General features: G+C 46.6%; 1 protein-coding gene across 2 annotated transcripts; it reads left to right on the forward strand.

Annotated features, from left to right (window-relative positions):
- Positions 1-1,422: 1,422 nt before the first annotated feature.
- Positions 1,423-11,502, forward strand: LOC148687062 (E3 ubiquitin-protein ligase TRIM7-like). Of its 2 annotated transcripts, XM_088663582.1 has the most exons (7): positions 1,423-2,039; positions 4,562-4,657; positions 5,350-5,580; positions 7,379-7,401; positions 8,472-8,593; positions 9,466-9,498; positions 9,914-11,502. In XM_088663582.1, exons 1-7 carry the CDS (start codon positions 1,608-1,610, stop codon positions 10,429-10,431), a joined length of 1,455 nt encoding a protein of 484 aa, XP_088519708.1. In that variant the 5' UTR covers positions 1,423-1,607; the 3' UTR covers positions 10,432-11,502. The 2 variants fall into 2 exon arrangements, with proteins under 2 accessions (XP_088519708.1, XP_088519709.1); XM_088663583.1 differs by lacking the exon at positions 9,466-9,498 and having other exon boundaries at positions 9,914-10,760.
- The last annotated feature ends 3,678 nt before the right edge of the window (positions 11,503-15,180 follow it).

Genomic DNA, 15,180 nt, shown 5'->3' on the forward strand with positions numbered 1-15,180 from the left:
TGCTTTACTTTTTCCAGTCTCCCAAAAGTCAATGAAGTCTTTCTATGGAGAATACCTTCATCACTTCTGATAAAAGCAGAATTCTGAATAGGCATTTCTTAAAACCTCCCTCAGCCTCCGTCCTGTTTTCAGTTTCCCTTTCCCTCCCCCAAGACCTTCACTAGTTGTGGAGATGCAAGAACCAAAATCCCTTTTTTCTTCGCTGCTGCTCAGGGATGCTTATGTGGCATTTCAGTAAAATCTCTATATCCAAAGAGGCCCAAAATTTGCACGCAACTTAGTTACACGATCACTGCCTTGCATGCTTCATCAAAACAAAAATATCAAGAGGACGCAAGGACGAAAAGGATTAGCTCACTGGTTTTGATGATTCTCCTCTTCACACAGCACTTTGTGTGGTGGCGGCCACTGACTTGCATATCCTCTTAAAGGGTGTGAAACAAAAGGAGGGTTTGAGACCCAAAGCCCTTTCCTGTTGTTCACCTACACAGCTTCAGCTTATTCAGAGGTAGACTACCTCTGCACCAGGAGGTTCCTCATAGCAGGATGTTGTGTTCTGGCAGCCCCAGAAACAGTTCCCCTCTGACCTGACCTGCTGCTGCTGCCACAGGGCTTGTGCAAATAACACATATCTTAATGATTAACATAAGCTTAATGGATATAAGTAAAACAATGTCTACTCCCCCACTACTTTTGTGTGTGTCCTCCCAGAACGCATGGTCTGAGGATATCCCACCTCCAAAAGCTTTCAGAAGTGTCCCCAGGGAAACCTCAGCCCTTTCTTAAGCTCTGGACCCTTCTGCAAAAAGGAACCAGAATCTACAAGGATCCAGAATCTGAATCTGAAAGCAGTTTCTGGTGGATTTATAATGGCATTAATGGTTTTTCTCTTCATTTCTACACTTAAAAATATACCCAAATTAAGGGAAAATAAAATCCTCACTTCAGCATGGATCATATGAAATTTGTAAAAGCATCAACACTGAACAACACAATCTATTTGTAATATATTTTTATTAGGAATGTTGATCAACCACCAGCAATAATAACTTTAGCAGTATCTACAAATATTACAAGTAGGGAGAGGGAGAGAGAGAGAGAAAAAAAACACTCTTCCCCCCCCCCCCAATCAAATGCTGGCCATGAGTTAGCTCACCCTTCTGGGACAGCCTGTAAAAAAATATTTTTAAAGTTTTAAATTTTAATCCATCTGAGAGCATGGACACAGGCTGGAGATGGGGTCAGTGGAAGGATAGGACTGGGAAGGAGCTGGAGCCGAGGAGCGGCTTAGAAATGCCCCATCCAGCCTCCATCTTCTGTTTTCAGTGGCTGTGGATGGGTGTCCCATGGTCCCGTGGGAATGTGCATCACAGCAGGGGAGGGTCGGTCTTCTTTCACGTGTTCTCTGTGGCTGGGGATGGGTGTCAAATTGTCCAAAACATTCCCGTGTCAAAGACACTCTGTGTCACAGCTGAATCCGCAGCTCCAAGGCAGCAGAGATTGAAATAACCTCACCTGAATTCTCATCTAGGAAACACGCCCATTTGCAGACGTAAAAGAGAGAAAACGAAACCAGATCTCTCTCTCTTCCTGGAGAGGCAGCCGCCATGGCTGCATCTGGGGGCCCCGTGCAGGATCTCTGCGAAGAAGCCACTTGCTCCATCTGCCTGGAGTATTTCCAGGATCCAGTCATCATCCCGGAGTGTGGGCACAATTTCTGCAGAGGCTGCCTGAGCCAGTGGTGGGAGAAATCCGAAGCGGAGGCATCCTGCCCTCAGTGCAGAGAGCAAATTAAGCAGAGGAACCTCATCCCGAATCAGCCACTGGCAACTGTTTTGGAAACGCTGATAGCCAAAAAGCTCAGTCTTCAGGGCTGGGAAACGGCAGGAGGAAAGGGGAGAAGGTGTGAGGCACACCAGGAGCCCCTGAAACTCTTCTGCAAGGACCACAAAACGCCCATCTGCCTGGTGTGTGATAGATCCAAGGATCATGAAAGCCACAAGGTGATTCCTCTGGAGGAGGCTTACCAGGAATACAAGGTAGGAAATCACTCTGGATCATGATTTTGTCGACAATGGAAATAGCTGTAGACAAGTAGGACCAGGGCTTTTTTTTTCCTGGGGGGACGCAGGGGTATGCATACCCCTAAAAAAATTGTGAATCTTTGTACTTTTGTCCATTTACTGTATTTATTTTTCCCGGATTGAACTATAAAATGGTGATTTTCGTCAGTCAAAATGAGAGTACCTACAACAAAATTTCCCCACATTACTGTTATGTACTGAGCTGAATCATAGAGTGATTTCTCCAGGAGGAATTCCTGTGCAGCGTTGTAAAATCCTGCAAGCCTGTTGAATTTAATTTTTTTAAAAAAAATAACATAGAATCACAGTATTGTAGAGTTGGAATGAAGGGACCCTGAGGATCGAGTCCAGCTCCCTGCGCATGCAGCTGTACCCTACGGGCATTGAACCTTCAACCGTGCTGTTCTCAGCACCAAGCTCTAACCAATCAGCTCTAACCATGCTCTAACCACTCTATGAGAGTGCACAAAGCCTCATTTGAAATCTAAAAAAGTGATTTAAAAGTTAAGTATTGCCTGATGCATTAACTTGTATAATGAATCAATTGTTCTGAGGCTTTGATTAGAGCAAAAGAAATTTTGGGATGTCACTTAATACTTGGGAAATGTACCCCAAAGAAGTATAGACGAAAGCAACCAAAGCAAATCTCCCAAGGAAGGGGGTTGGGGGTTAAGTTGCAAAAAAACAAAAACAAAGAAAGGACACTAAAGCAGGATGAAGGCAACACAAAATGACTTTGCAAAAAGCCATGCCATCTCAGTTTGGAGAAACCAGCTTGGACCTCTTAACACGCTGGAGTTCACATACCGTAGTAGACTGAGAGAACAATAGGCTTGTCTTCTTTCTGCCTGTGAGTGGAAGTGACTTCGCTAAGCCTGGCAGGACACTTTACTCTATGGCATTAACCCCTTCATGCATTACTTAGATCAGGCTTCCTAAAACTCGGCCCTCCAGATGTTTTGAGACTACAATTCCCATCATCCCTGACCACTGCTCCTGCTAGCTAGGGATCATGGGAGTTGTAGGCCAAAAACATCTGGAGGGCCGAGTTTTAGGAAGCCTGACTTAGATTTAAGCAGGTTGATTATATGTGGCTAGTTAGGGCACAAAAAAATATGTAGGCAACTGAACACTCAGTCAATTACTACCCCACATTGCCCCTCTGCATATGGGCTGGAGCAACTCCACCAGTAAGTGGGGCACACTATAGAGGTTTATAATAGGGTTGCCATATTTCACGAAGTAAAAATCCAGACACAAAAAGTTGCTGAGCAAAACCTAAACATTCCGCCCTTGGAATCCCGGACATGTCTGGGGGAAAACAAACATATGGCAACCCTAGTTTATAGAATTGTGTGAGATGTGTCAAAAGTGGAGGGGTGGATTAAATAGAAAATTTCAAGTTTCTCTGCTCAAGCATGAGATGATTATTTAGAATCTGGACATGGGAAGGAGCTCCCTGTCATAGCTGCCAAGTATCCCGTTTTTGCCAGGAAACCCCCTTTTTTCCTACCGTTTCCCGGCGGTCTCCCGTATAGGTTTTTATCTCATTATTCTCCCTTAAATCCGCTTCTGCCGGCGGCCATTTTTCTGGTGCCGCTTTGCCCTTCTATGGGCACCAGAAAATGGCAGCGCCGGCGCCAGAAGTCGTTGTTACGCGTTTCCGGACTTGCGTAGAAGCGACTTCTGGTGCTGGCGCCACCATTTCTGGTGCCCATAGAAGGGCAAAGCACCACCGGAGGTTGCGTCTACGCAACTTGGATTTTTCTGTCCAGGACTTGGCAGGTATGCTCCCTGTCTGCCCCATCTCGAGAGGTGTTGAACCCATATTGAATCCAGTAAGTAGCCTCCTCACCCCACTTCTGTGTTACAGTGGGGGAAAGAGGGCACCTCGGAGACCTTAGCAAAAACACCGTGGGATGAGCAAGCATATCAATCAACTTGCCTTTTCCATGTACAGTGGTACCTCGACTTATGAAGGCGATCCGTTCCGCGGCGCTCTTCAGAAGTCAAATCCTTCGTAAGTCGAAGCGTCCATTTAGCGCATGTGCAAAGAATGCGTGCAGGGCGAAAATACCTTCGGGTTTGCGGACTTTGGAAGTCGAAACCTTCGGAAGTCGAGGCATTTGTAAGTCGAGGTACCACTGTATACTAAAACAATTACTGTACAGTGGTACCTCGGTTTATGAACACAATTGGTTCCGGAAGCCTGTTCATAAACTGAAGCGAACTTTCCCATTGAAAGTAATGGAAAGTGGATTAATCTGTTCCAGGAGGTCTGTGGAGTACTTAAACTGAAGTGTTCATAAACTGAAGCGAACTTTCCCATTGAAAGTAATGGAAAGTGAATTAATCCGTTCCAGATGGGTCCGCGGCGTTCGTAAACCGAAAATTCGTAAACCGAGGTGTTCATAAACCGAGGTTCCACTGTAATAACTAAAAGAAGGAGCCAGACTGTAATTTTGTTTTCTCTTCAGGATCAGATCAGCAGCTGCTTAGGCAATCTGAGGAAGAAGAAAGGGAAAACTCTGGCATTTAAAGCAGACGTAGAAAAAGAAAGTCAAGACCTGCTTGTAAGTTTACTGTTCCTGGGAAGTGGAAAAGCGCTATTGTCTAAAACAAGGGGGTGTGTGGCAAACCTTTTGGACCAGTGGGCACATTTCAACTTTTGGGAGAGTGCTGGGGGTGCTCTTCACAAAATGGATGCCATGGGGAGTGTGGCTTCACTCAAAATGAGAGAGACATATCCCATAATTCTTTCTAAATGAACATTTATTTAACTCCATTGTTTCTTTGCTGTTTCACATTTCCTATCATGTGGAAAAGGTCTCCTTTTTCTTTCTGACGTTTCCAACATGTGGCAGGGGTGGGATAATTTTTATATATTTTGTTCCTCTTTACTGACATAATGTACCACCTGCTCATTATTTTATAGCAATTTTCTGTTATCCCTGAATTAAATGTAAACCTACCATATTCAATGAACCATAACTTCTCCCACACTTCCAATTTCCCCAATATTCTGCCGCGCTGGTAAGAGTGGGTGGCGGCAGCGGGGGTTGCCTGGGGGGCGCATCAATGAGCCTCACGGGCCGCATCCGGCCCATGGGCCTTAGTTTGGGGAACCCTGTTCTAACAGGTAGATGTTGTGAGAGAAAGTTACTTTTAGCCTGATCCTTCTCAAAACTGACTTCTGGATGCTGCAAAGCCAGACTATAGTCCTGATATTGTCCTCCTGTCTTTTCCTTCCACTTACTTATCACAGAAACAAATAGAAGCAGAGAAGGGAAAGTTGGTGGCCGAGTTCAGGCGACTGCACCAGTTTCTGGAAGAACAAGAGAAGCCTCTTCTGTTCCAGATGGCAGAGGTGGAGAAGGAGATTGCAAAGAATAGGGATGAACTCCTAGCCAGACTCTCCGGGGAACTCTCCTCTCTTGAAAGCCTCATCCGGGAAATGGAGGAGAAGCGTCGGCAGCCAGCAAATGAACAACTGCAGGTCAGGCTCCTTCTGATGCGGGGAAATCACTTCGGAATTCTTCCCCACATTTTAAAATGTTTATGAGAAGAAGAAGCCAAGTAGCACACCTTGGCTACTTCCTCCCTGCACATCGCCACTTAGTTTTTAACTTCCGGGAACTGTTGTATTGTTCTACAGGGGAGCAGTCATATATGAGGGGCTGCTGCAGACTTAAGAACACCCTCCCTGGAGAAGCCAGGCTGGCTCCTTCCTTTCTGTCCTAAGAATAATAATAAGAATAATAATTAATAATTAATAATTTATTTATACCCTGCCCACCTGGCTGGGTACCCCCAGCCACTCTGGGTGGCTCCCAAAATAATATTAAAAATACAATCAAACATTAAAAACTTCCCTAAACAGGGCTGCCTTCAGATGTCTTTTAAACATCTGGTGGGAAGGTGTTCCACAGGGAGGGTGCCACTACCGAGAAGGCCCTCTGGTTCCCTGTAACCAGTGGCAGAGGATGGGGTGTGTGGTGGGTGTGGCTCGTCGCGGGTGTCATCCCTAAGGGGGGGTGACATTGCAGCGCCGCCGCCCCTGGGTCGCTCACTGCAGATGGCGCCTCCCCGGGATGCTCGCCACAGGCGAAGCCCCCCCCCCCCCGGATGCCAGCCCTGCCCCCGCGGGCACAGCATGTGCACCACTCCAGGTGCCAGAGCAGCTAGCTCTGCCTCTGCCTGTAACCTCACTTCTCACAGTGAGGGAACAGCCAGAAGGCTCTCGGCGCTTTAAAGGTCATCACCAACACTTTGAATTGTGCTCGGAAACGTACTGGGAGCCAATGTAGGCCTTTTAGGACTGGTATTATATGGTCTCAGCGGTCACTCCCAGTCACTTCCAGGTCTTTTTGGAACTGACTGCTTATAATGCATGTGAACATGATCCCTGGTTTGTGAGCATGGCACCAGCATTCTGAGAGCCAGCGTAGTGTAGTGGTTAAGAGCGGTAGACTCGTAATCTGGGGAACTGGGTCCGCATCTCCGCTCCTCCACATGCAGCTGCTGGGTGACCTTGGGCTAGTCACACTTCTCTGAAGTCTCTCAGCCCCACTCACCTCACAGAGTGTTTGTTGTGGGGGAGGAAGGGAAAGGAGAATGTTAGCCGCTTTGAGACTCCTTAGGGTAATGATAAAGCGGGATATCAAATCCAAACTCCTCCTCCTCCTCCTCCTCCTCCTCCTCCTCCTCCTCCTCCTCCTCCTCCTCCTCTTCTTCTTCTTCTTCTTCTTCTTCTTCTTCTTCTTCTTCTTCTTCTTCTTCTTCTTTGGGGTATGCTGATGTCATGCGCGCATGTTGCGGGTTATGCAAGCACGGCATGTTGACGTCGTGTGGCCAAGTGTGCATGGTCCTTCCTGGCCCATAGCTCTGGCTGGGTGACTACGAACTGCACTTCATGAATGCTAGGATGCCAAGACACTTAGAAGTTAGGTCCTTCTAGGGAACTTAGACATCCTGTTTAGCAACTAGATGGGGGAGGAGGATGTTTGGATAAGTCCAAATATTCAGAAAAAGTGAGCACAAGGGTTGAAAGAAGCATTCTGGATCAATGAAATTATTTGTTTCCATTACAATCTTGAATCTGTGGTTCTTTGATTCTAGGTGTGCCTCAGTTTGACTCAATTAGAATTAAGTTTCTCTGCATGTTTAAGAGGGGAGTGTTTTGCCAAAAGATAGATATGCCTCTCTGTCTCTCCCTCCCTCCCTCATTCATTCATTCAGACCCACACAGTATTCTGCAGAGAAGTGACCCAACTGACTTCTTTCTTTCCCTCTAGGATATTGGAAGCTTCTTACAGAGGTAAGCATAAAAGAAAAGAAAATTCTAGTTAATTAATTATTCTCTCACTAGTGAGAATAATATTTAAATTTTAGGGTAATCAATCTTTAAATATTCCCTTAGAGTAATTAATTTTCAACTATTCAACATGTTTCAGACTCCTGCAACCTCTTTCTCATCTACAAAATATACAGTCACACTTTATGATGTTGAAATACCCAGTCACTCATACTACGGTATTAATTATGGAAATATGCCACATGATTTACAAGTATTATTTCATTTTAAAATATCATAATAATGTCTTAAAATAGAGAGCAAATTTTCACTGGGTAGCCTTCCTTACCCTCATATAGTCTGTGCATATATATATATTTAAACACACACACTGTTTTTCTCTTTTTAAATGATTAATTTTAAATGGGCCTAACCCTAAAATCTCTCGCTGTCCAAGGATTCTATTTTTCATTCACTTCCAACAAATTAGATATTTCTTCTATATATCTTTGTACATTTGCTTCTATTTATTTGCCCCTAGGAGTCCACCGTAACTTGTCCAATTCTATTTAAAAGTATTTCTAAAACTGCTAAATATTGAGAAATCTCTAAAGGGTGTGCAAAAATACAACATAACAGCCATAATAAAGCAGCATCATAATAACAGGAATGCAGTAATAAGAGGGTCTAATCCAGGGGCTCGGGTAGAATCTGGTTAAAAAGATAGGTGTTTACAAGATGTCTGAACACAGTAAAATCCCTGCTCTTCACTTCCTATCACACATTCCATGATGTGGAGATTAACTGACACCAGGAAGAGACACCTGGCTTTTCAGAAAGCTACTTGCCTTGGAAGCAGAGGTGGCCCAATATGTTTTGGTGTCTGAGGCGAACCAAAACACAGCGCCCTCCTCCCTGCCAAGGAGAAAGGGGTGAGTGAAGATCTAAGTCAGGAACAAGAGTAGAAGGAAGATCAACATTGAGATCTGCTGCCCCTCTGGATTCTGCCACCTGAGGCGGTCACCTCACTTTGCCTCATGGGTGGGCCGGCCCTGACTGGAAGGCAGGTGGTTGATGTTGTTCTTCTCCATCAGGTCTCAGGCAAAGGAGAAGTTGGAGAACCCTCCTGTGCCTTTCCCCTCTGCACTGAAGTGGAAGATCTGGGATTTCTGCGATATAAATCCCTTTCTGGAAGGTGTCATGAAGCAGTTCAGAGGTACTACGAATGGCTTCATTGGTTTTATAGTGGGTATTAAAAACAACAACAATGTTCGTGAAAAGCTCCAGGTCACTTGTAATATTAGCTGGGCCAGGAAGATGGAAGATGTGACGGCCAACTGAAAAAGCAGCAATTTTATTTCACGATGAAAAGGTCAGTAATCAACCTGCAAACTACAAACTACCCAGCATTGCTTAACAGTGCAAGAGTGAGCCTTGCACTGTCAGAAAACATTGTATTGTCTTCAGTATTGTCTACACTGACTTGCAGTTCATTCTCCTGGTTCAGGAAGGCTGAGCTTGCTTGGAGTGGCTGTTTCAGCCATCAAGTTGCTCAGACCAAGAACTTCTTTTCACCCCTTCCCTTCTCTCTAACAGGCCTTGATTCATGCAGGTGCTTTAATACACCTCACAGCCTCTCATACTGCTAGCCAAGGGCTGGAGGGCCCCAAAGCTCATGCTTGGGCTCCAGTCTATTCAATTCCTGGGCACCCAAGGGGGGGGCAGGAGGTGTCCAAGATCCAGGCAGTAATTCTGGCAAGTGAGATCTCTGATCCTGGGGCAGGGGTGTCTGGATCCGACAGCTCCTCAAGGCTGCTGGTGATGGAAAGATCTGTTGAAGGGGGGGCAGTTTTTCAAAGAGACACCATGTCCTTATTCTGGACACTAATACATCCCCCCTACCTTGACTTATCCAAGCTGTAATGCTCTGATAGCCAATATGGTGGCTTCCAGATGTTTTTGACAACAACTCCCATCAGCCTCAGCCAGCATGGCCAGTGATTAAGGATCATGGGACTTGTAGTGCACAACATCTGGATGATACCTCTGGTTGCCTACCTCTGATATAATGTTACTTTTCTTGTCTAGACTCTCTGGGATCAGGACTTCGGCTGAGAAAAGGTATGTCATTTCAGGGTCTGCTGGAACCACAATTCCCGGGAGAGATTCCAAGTTACCAGGCCATTGGGGCTCCTCTGTCTATGTCTGTTTTCCCTGCTAGCACTTTCTATGTCTGCCATACATGTTTCTGCCGCTGCCATCTGAAATATGGGGATAATAATAATCCTGTTTTGCCTTACAGAGTTGCTACAAACATTTCAATTACATAATGCATGTGCAATGCTTTTAAACACTTGAAAGCATGGCACACATGTAAATCTTTATTATAAACCAAAGGAAGCATCCCAATCCTGGATGAGGCCCATGGAAGTCCTGCTGATTTCAGAGGGAGTGTTTTTCCTTGTTTCGTGTCTAGACAAAAGCCAGTCTCCCAGCTGACCTTGTTCGTCTTCTCTTTCCTTCTCTGCCCCCACAGAAAATGTAACCTTGGATCCCGACACAGCGAATCCCTGGCTCCTCTTGTCTGAGGATCGTAAGAGTGTGAGGCGAGGAGGAGAACGTCAAGTCCTGCCCAACAGACCTGAGAGATTTAACAACTATTATTATGTGCTGGGCCGTGAGGGGTTCACAGCAGGCAGGCATTTCTGGGAAGTCACCGTGGGGAGCGATGAGGGGTGGGCTGTGGGGGTTGCCAAAAGGTCTATCAAGAGGAAGCAGGTGATCACTGCCGGTCCCGAAGAAGGGGTCTGGGATCTGGGGAAGTGGGGAGGCGCATACAGGGCTGCCTGTCTCGGTTCCCGGACTGTTCTGCCCCTGAGTTGGGAGCCCGGGAGGATCCGAGTGACCCTGAACTGTGAAGGGAGGCGGATGGCCTTTTACGATGCTGATAGAGCAGCCCGCCTCTGCACGTTCTCAGCAGCCTCCTTCTCAGGAGAGACCCTCCATCCTTTGTTTTCTGTGTTCAGTAAAGGCCATCTAACCCTGGCTGCCTAATGGTGGAGGCAGGCAAGACAGGGGGGAACCCCCTGCTGTCGCCACATGCATGCTGCCTCCATCCCAGGAATGAGCTCAGAGGTTACTTTCTCCCGGAGAAGAAGCCCTATTTGCAGAACAGTGGCTGGCTGGCTCTTTCGCCGCTTGTCCTGCTCAGGCCAGGTGTGTCTAGGAAAGGCTAGTGGTGCCAGCCAGAAAGCCTGTAGACCAGGGGTGTCAAACTCAAATTCATCGGGGGCCGCATCAGCAGTTTGGTCACCCTCAAAGGGCCGGTTGTATCTGTAGGACTATGTGTCCACTCTTTATTATCATAAATTATTGTCACTGCATTCAATTATTACTGTTTTTTGTAATAATGTAAGTAATAACTAGCTCTGAAAGCAGAAACATAGTCAGAATAATGGCAAGTGGATATTTGAATGTACAATTATTGTACAATTTATTGAAAAATGATTTTTGGTAACTGCACTGGGTGGTGGAGGCTCGCTAGGGTTTCATGCAGGACCTTTGCAGAGCTACTAGTACCTGGAGATGCTGGGGTCCTTCTGCATGCAGGACAGATGTTCTGCCAGTGAGCCACCACCCTTCACCAAAGGGACTGGCTGAGGTTGACTCACTGGAGCTGCTCTCCTGGTTCCAGGGTTTAAGGGCCAGAAGTATAAAGCAGCATCCTATGTTTCTGAGGAGAGGGAGAGGGAGGGAGGGAGGGAGGAAGGAAGGAAGGAAGGAAGGAAGAAAAGAGGGAGTGGGAGGGAGAGAGGAAGGAAGGAAAGAGGGGAGAGAAAGAAGAGTAGGAAATAAGGAAGGGAATAAAGAAGGAAAGAAAAAGAAAGAGGGAGAGAAGACGGAAAGGGAGAAAGAAGAAAGGAAGTAGAGGGAAAGAAAGAATAAGAATGAGGGAGAGGAAGAAAGATGGGAAGGACGGAAGGAAGAAAGGAAGTAAGTAAGGAAGGAAGAAAGAAAGGAGGGAGCAGGGGGGAGAGAGGAAAGAAAGAGGTGACAGAAAGAAGAGTAGGAAAGAAGGAATAAAGAAGGAAATAAAAAGAAAGAGGGAGAGAAGACAGAGATAAAGAAGGAAGGAGAGGGAAAGAAAGAATAAGAACGAGAGAGAGGAAGAAAGAAAGGGAAGGGGGGGGTCGCTGCCTTGATTCAGCGCCAGAAAAGAGCGCGAAGGGACCCAGGGGCAAAAAGCATTTCCCGTGCAGCATGAGGCAGCAGATGTCCGTTTTAGAAGAAATGCGTAAAGCCTCAGAGTTGCACATTCGTGAGGCTGAGCCGCTGCTGAGCTCACGTTCATGAGGCTGAGCCGCGGCAGGAGGAGGAGGAGGTGAGGCAAGAGGAGGCGGAGGCGGCGGCTTGCGGGTCAGCGCCCGGCAGCGCCGCACGGAGAGTCCCGAGCCTCTGGGACGCAGCAGTGCTCTGTAGCACTTTGAATCCTCCTCCTCCTCCACACGGCGCTGCTGGGTGCTTTGTCTGTGCTTCAGCAACCGTTTCCAGGCGCCGAGCCGTGGCAGGAGGAGGAGGATTCAAAGTGCTACAGAGCACTGCTGCGTCGCAAAGGCTCGGGACTCTCCGTGCGGCGCTGCCGGGCGCTGACCCGGCAAGCTGCCTCCTCCTTCTCCTGCTGTGGCTCGGGGCGCTCCACGCAGCGCTGCTCTGGCCGCCTTTCTACCCCCCCCTGCCCCCAGCTGTTTGTCGGTGCTTTGTCGGCGCGGCGCTTCAGCAGCAAGGTCCCGCTGCTGGGTCCCGCTGGCTGGGGCGTTCGGCGGGCCACATGACGAGGTCTGGCGGGCCGGATTTGGCCCCCGGGCCTTGTGTTTGACACCTGTGCTGTAGACCCTGTCCCAAGCTTCAGTCAGTGTTTCCTCGGGAGTCTATGGCCTGGGTTGGTTATGAAACTCGGATGAAAGAAAGAAATTCCTGTGTCCGCCTAGGTCTTTCAGTAATTTTCCCAAGGTGGTCGCCATAGCTGCCAAGTTTTCCCTTTTCTCGTGAGGAAGCCTATTCAGCATAAGGGAATTTCCCTTAAAAAAAGGGAGAACTTGGCAGCTATGGTGGTCACGCTTACCTTGCAGGTGATGCTGGAAGCCAGAATGGTACTGATCTAGGGAACTCGGGGGGGGGTGCATTTCCATGTAGTATATAATTATTTCCATTGAAATAATCTGCAGCTAACAGTTGGGCAGATCAGTCTATAGATTTTTGTACTTTGTACTCTGCTTGTACTTTTGTGTTTGGAGTTTTTGTGTGTTAAGACCAGGCATAGGCAACCTTGGCTCTCCAGATGTTTTGGAACTACAACTCCCATGATCCCTAGCTAACAGGGCCAGTGGTCAGGGATCATGGGAGTTGTAGTTCCAAAACATCTGGAGAGCCAAGGTTGCTTATGCCTGGTTAAGATGCTTGCTTTTATTAAAGATTTTGCTTCCTGTTGCTCTTTTGTCATCTTGTCTCACAACAAATGAAACTTGAATTGTAGAAAACACAAACTGAGAAAAGAGGAAACGCATGTGTTTCTGTACACTAAGAAATCTTTAATAAAATATAAAAAAAGAGAAGTGTAACAGCCTCATACACCACATAATCCTGCCTCCAGAAACTGCAGTGATGTAGGCAGAGTATGATATCCCATGTAATCCTCACAGCAGCCCTGTGAGGTAGGACAGGCTCAGCGGAGAGGTGCTGACTTAGGCAGGGCCTCGCAGAAACCCCCCAATCCCTTGCTATCAGGAATGCCGATGAGGCAGCATTGGCAGGCATGGGGAGAGGCCTTCACTTGAATGTGCCACACGTCCCTCAGACCTTCCCACTCGACAGGAAGTGTAAGGAGAAGGGCTTCGAGTCCCTAAATGGGATTTGTGTTAACTCAACTTTTGGCCAACCACCTTTCCCAAACTAGCTGTTCTCTATGTAGAAAGAGAAAAGCAATGAATTCCTTATTTTATTTTATTTTGCTGGGGGGCGGGGGGGGGAATACACCATCCATACCATAAAGATCCCTCATTGATAAGATGACTGCTGATGTTCCTTCCACCTCTATGATTCTATCACCACTGAATAAACAAACTATGAGCAGTGTTTTAATGCAAGTGGAAAGCATTCGGAGTTATAAAACGTGGGATGTAATCCACTGAGAGCAGTCAAGTACAACATTCCTTGTTTTGCTAGAGTGGGCATGCAAGGGAATGTTTGGTCCAGCCAGTTGAAACTTCCTGTTCCTCCTGGCCTGGAGCATCCTTCCTTGCATGTGACTAGAGGGTGGGCGTGACCTTTCCAGACTTGGTAAAAGGACAAGGCATGCTGCCTTTTCCATCTTCCTTCCGTCCTGCAAACTTCTGAGACTGCTAACCGCAGTCACTAGGTCTACCTACATATGGGGTAAACCTGTTTGTATACGTTTGTAACTTTAAGCCTAAAGCCTGCCTTCAGGGATCACATTGTGCTCTACCTGATCTTAATTAAAAAATATTTTATTGCTTATGAACAAGACTGCGGTGTCTTTATTCTTTTAGGAGGGATTCAAGGAGTCTTACCAGGAAAATATTAGAACACATTTCAATCTGGACAAGCCTGATTGAATTGCGTATTGTGTTAGAAAATCACATGAGTTTGCAACTAGTTTTCTGCTGTGTAAAGGGGAATGCACTATGCTAAGTAAAGAAACTTGCTAATGCAAGTTAGGAAAGATATTAATAAACAATATATCCTCGTCTGCTACCCTGAACATTCCCACAAGATGCTTATTGCAGGGCTGGGTCAAAGGTAGGTTGGAATCTACTGACAGATCTCCAGTGATTGCAGAATATCACCAGTGGTTTCTAGCTGTCAATTGTCTTAACACAGCAACAACTCGAAGAGCTCGCCATCACTGTAAAAGCTGCGAGAGTGAGGAAACCAGGAGTGGATTAATGTGCGCATCTCTTGCGCTTGGCTCTGGTGCTGATCACAAATTCCTAGGCTGAGCGCATGCTCAGAGGCACTCTCTTCCTCAAGAGACCTTGGCTGTGAGTCCTGGAAGACCTGCTGTTCCCTGTCTTGCAGGCCTTTTCCCACCTGGCCTGGGAGTCCTGCATGCTTTAGTTGAGATTCCTGCACTGCAGGGGGTTGGACTAGATGACCCTCAGGATCCCTCCCAACTCTACAATTCTATGATTTTAAGAAAGGCCAGAGATCTTGGATGTCTCTTAGCGCAGTCTCAGGTCATTGAGCCTGAGCTTCCATAGCCACTGCCCACCAGGACCCGCCATGGGCAGGATTGGCAGCCACAGCGGCAGGGATGTTCTAGAGTAATATTTTACTGCTAATCATGCTGCTTTAAATGTGCATTTCATATTTGACTTCCTTTAGCAATGCTTTCTTTTGAAATGTTTTAAATTTTTCGTTAACTCTGCTGCATTAAATGCGCTCTGTAATTGACCTTCGCAATGTTTTCTTTGGACATCTTTAAGATGATATTTTAGTCGCCTGCTGATTATTTTGCTTTGAATGTATACACAGAGGAGGGGGGCATATAGGTGGGAGGAGCTTAAGAGGTTCAGATTCATTCACTGGCTTTCAGTGTGATTTGAGGATGTTGTGAAGTTCATAACAACACAAAATTTTCACTTATCTCCAGCTGTCATCGGAAAATGCCTGCCTAAATGAGCAGTCAGCCACGAACAATTTCCCTATTGTGTTTTTTTTTTTAAAAAAAATTTCATGTAAGACTCCGGAGAGATCTTGCGTCATCTCCTTCCTGCAAAGGAAACA

This window comes from Zootoca vivipara, chromosome 2 (genome assembly GCF_965207765.1).
Source record: "Zootoca vivipara chromosome 2, rZooViv2.hap1.1, whole genome shotgun sequence".
NCBI lineage: Eukaryota > Metazoa > Chordata > Lepidosauria > Squamata > Lacertidae > Zootoca > Zootoca vivipara.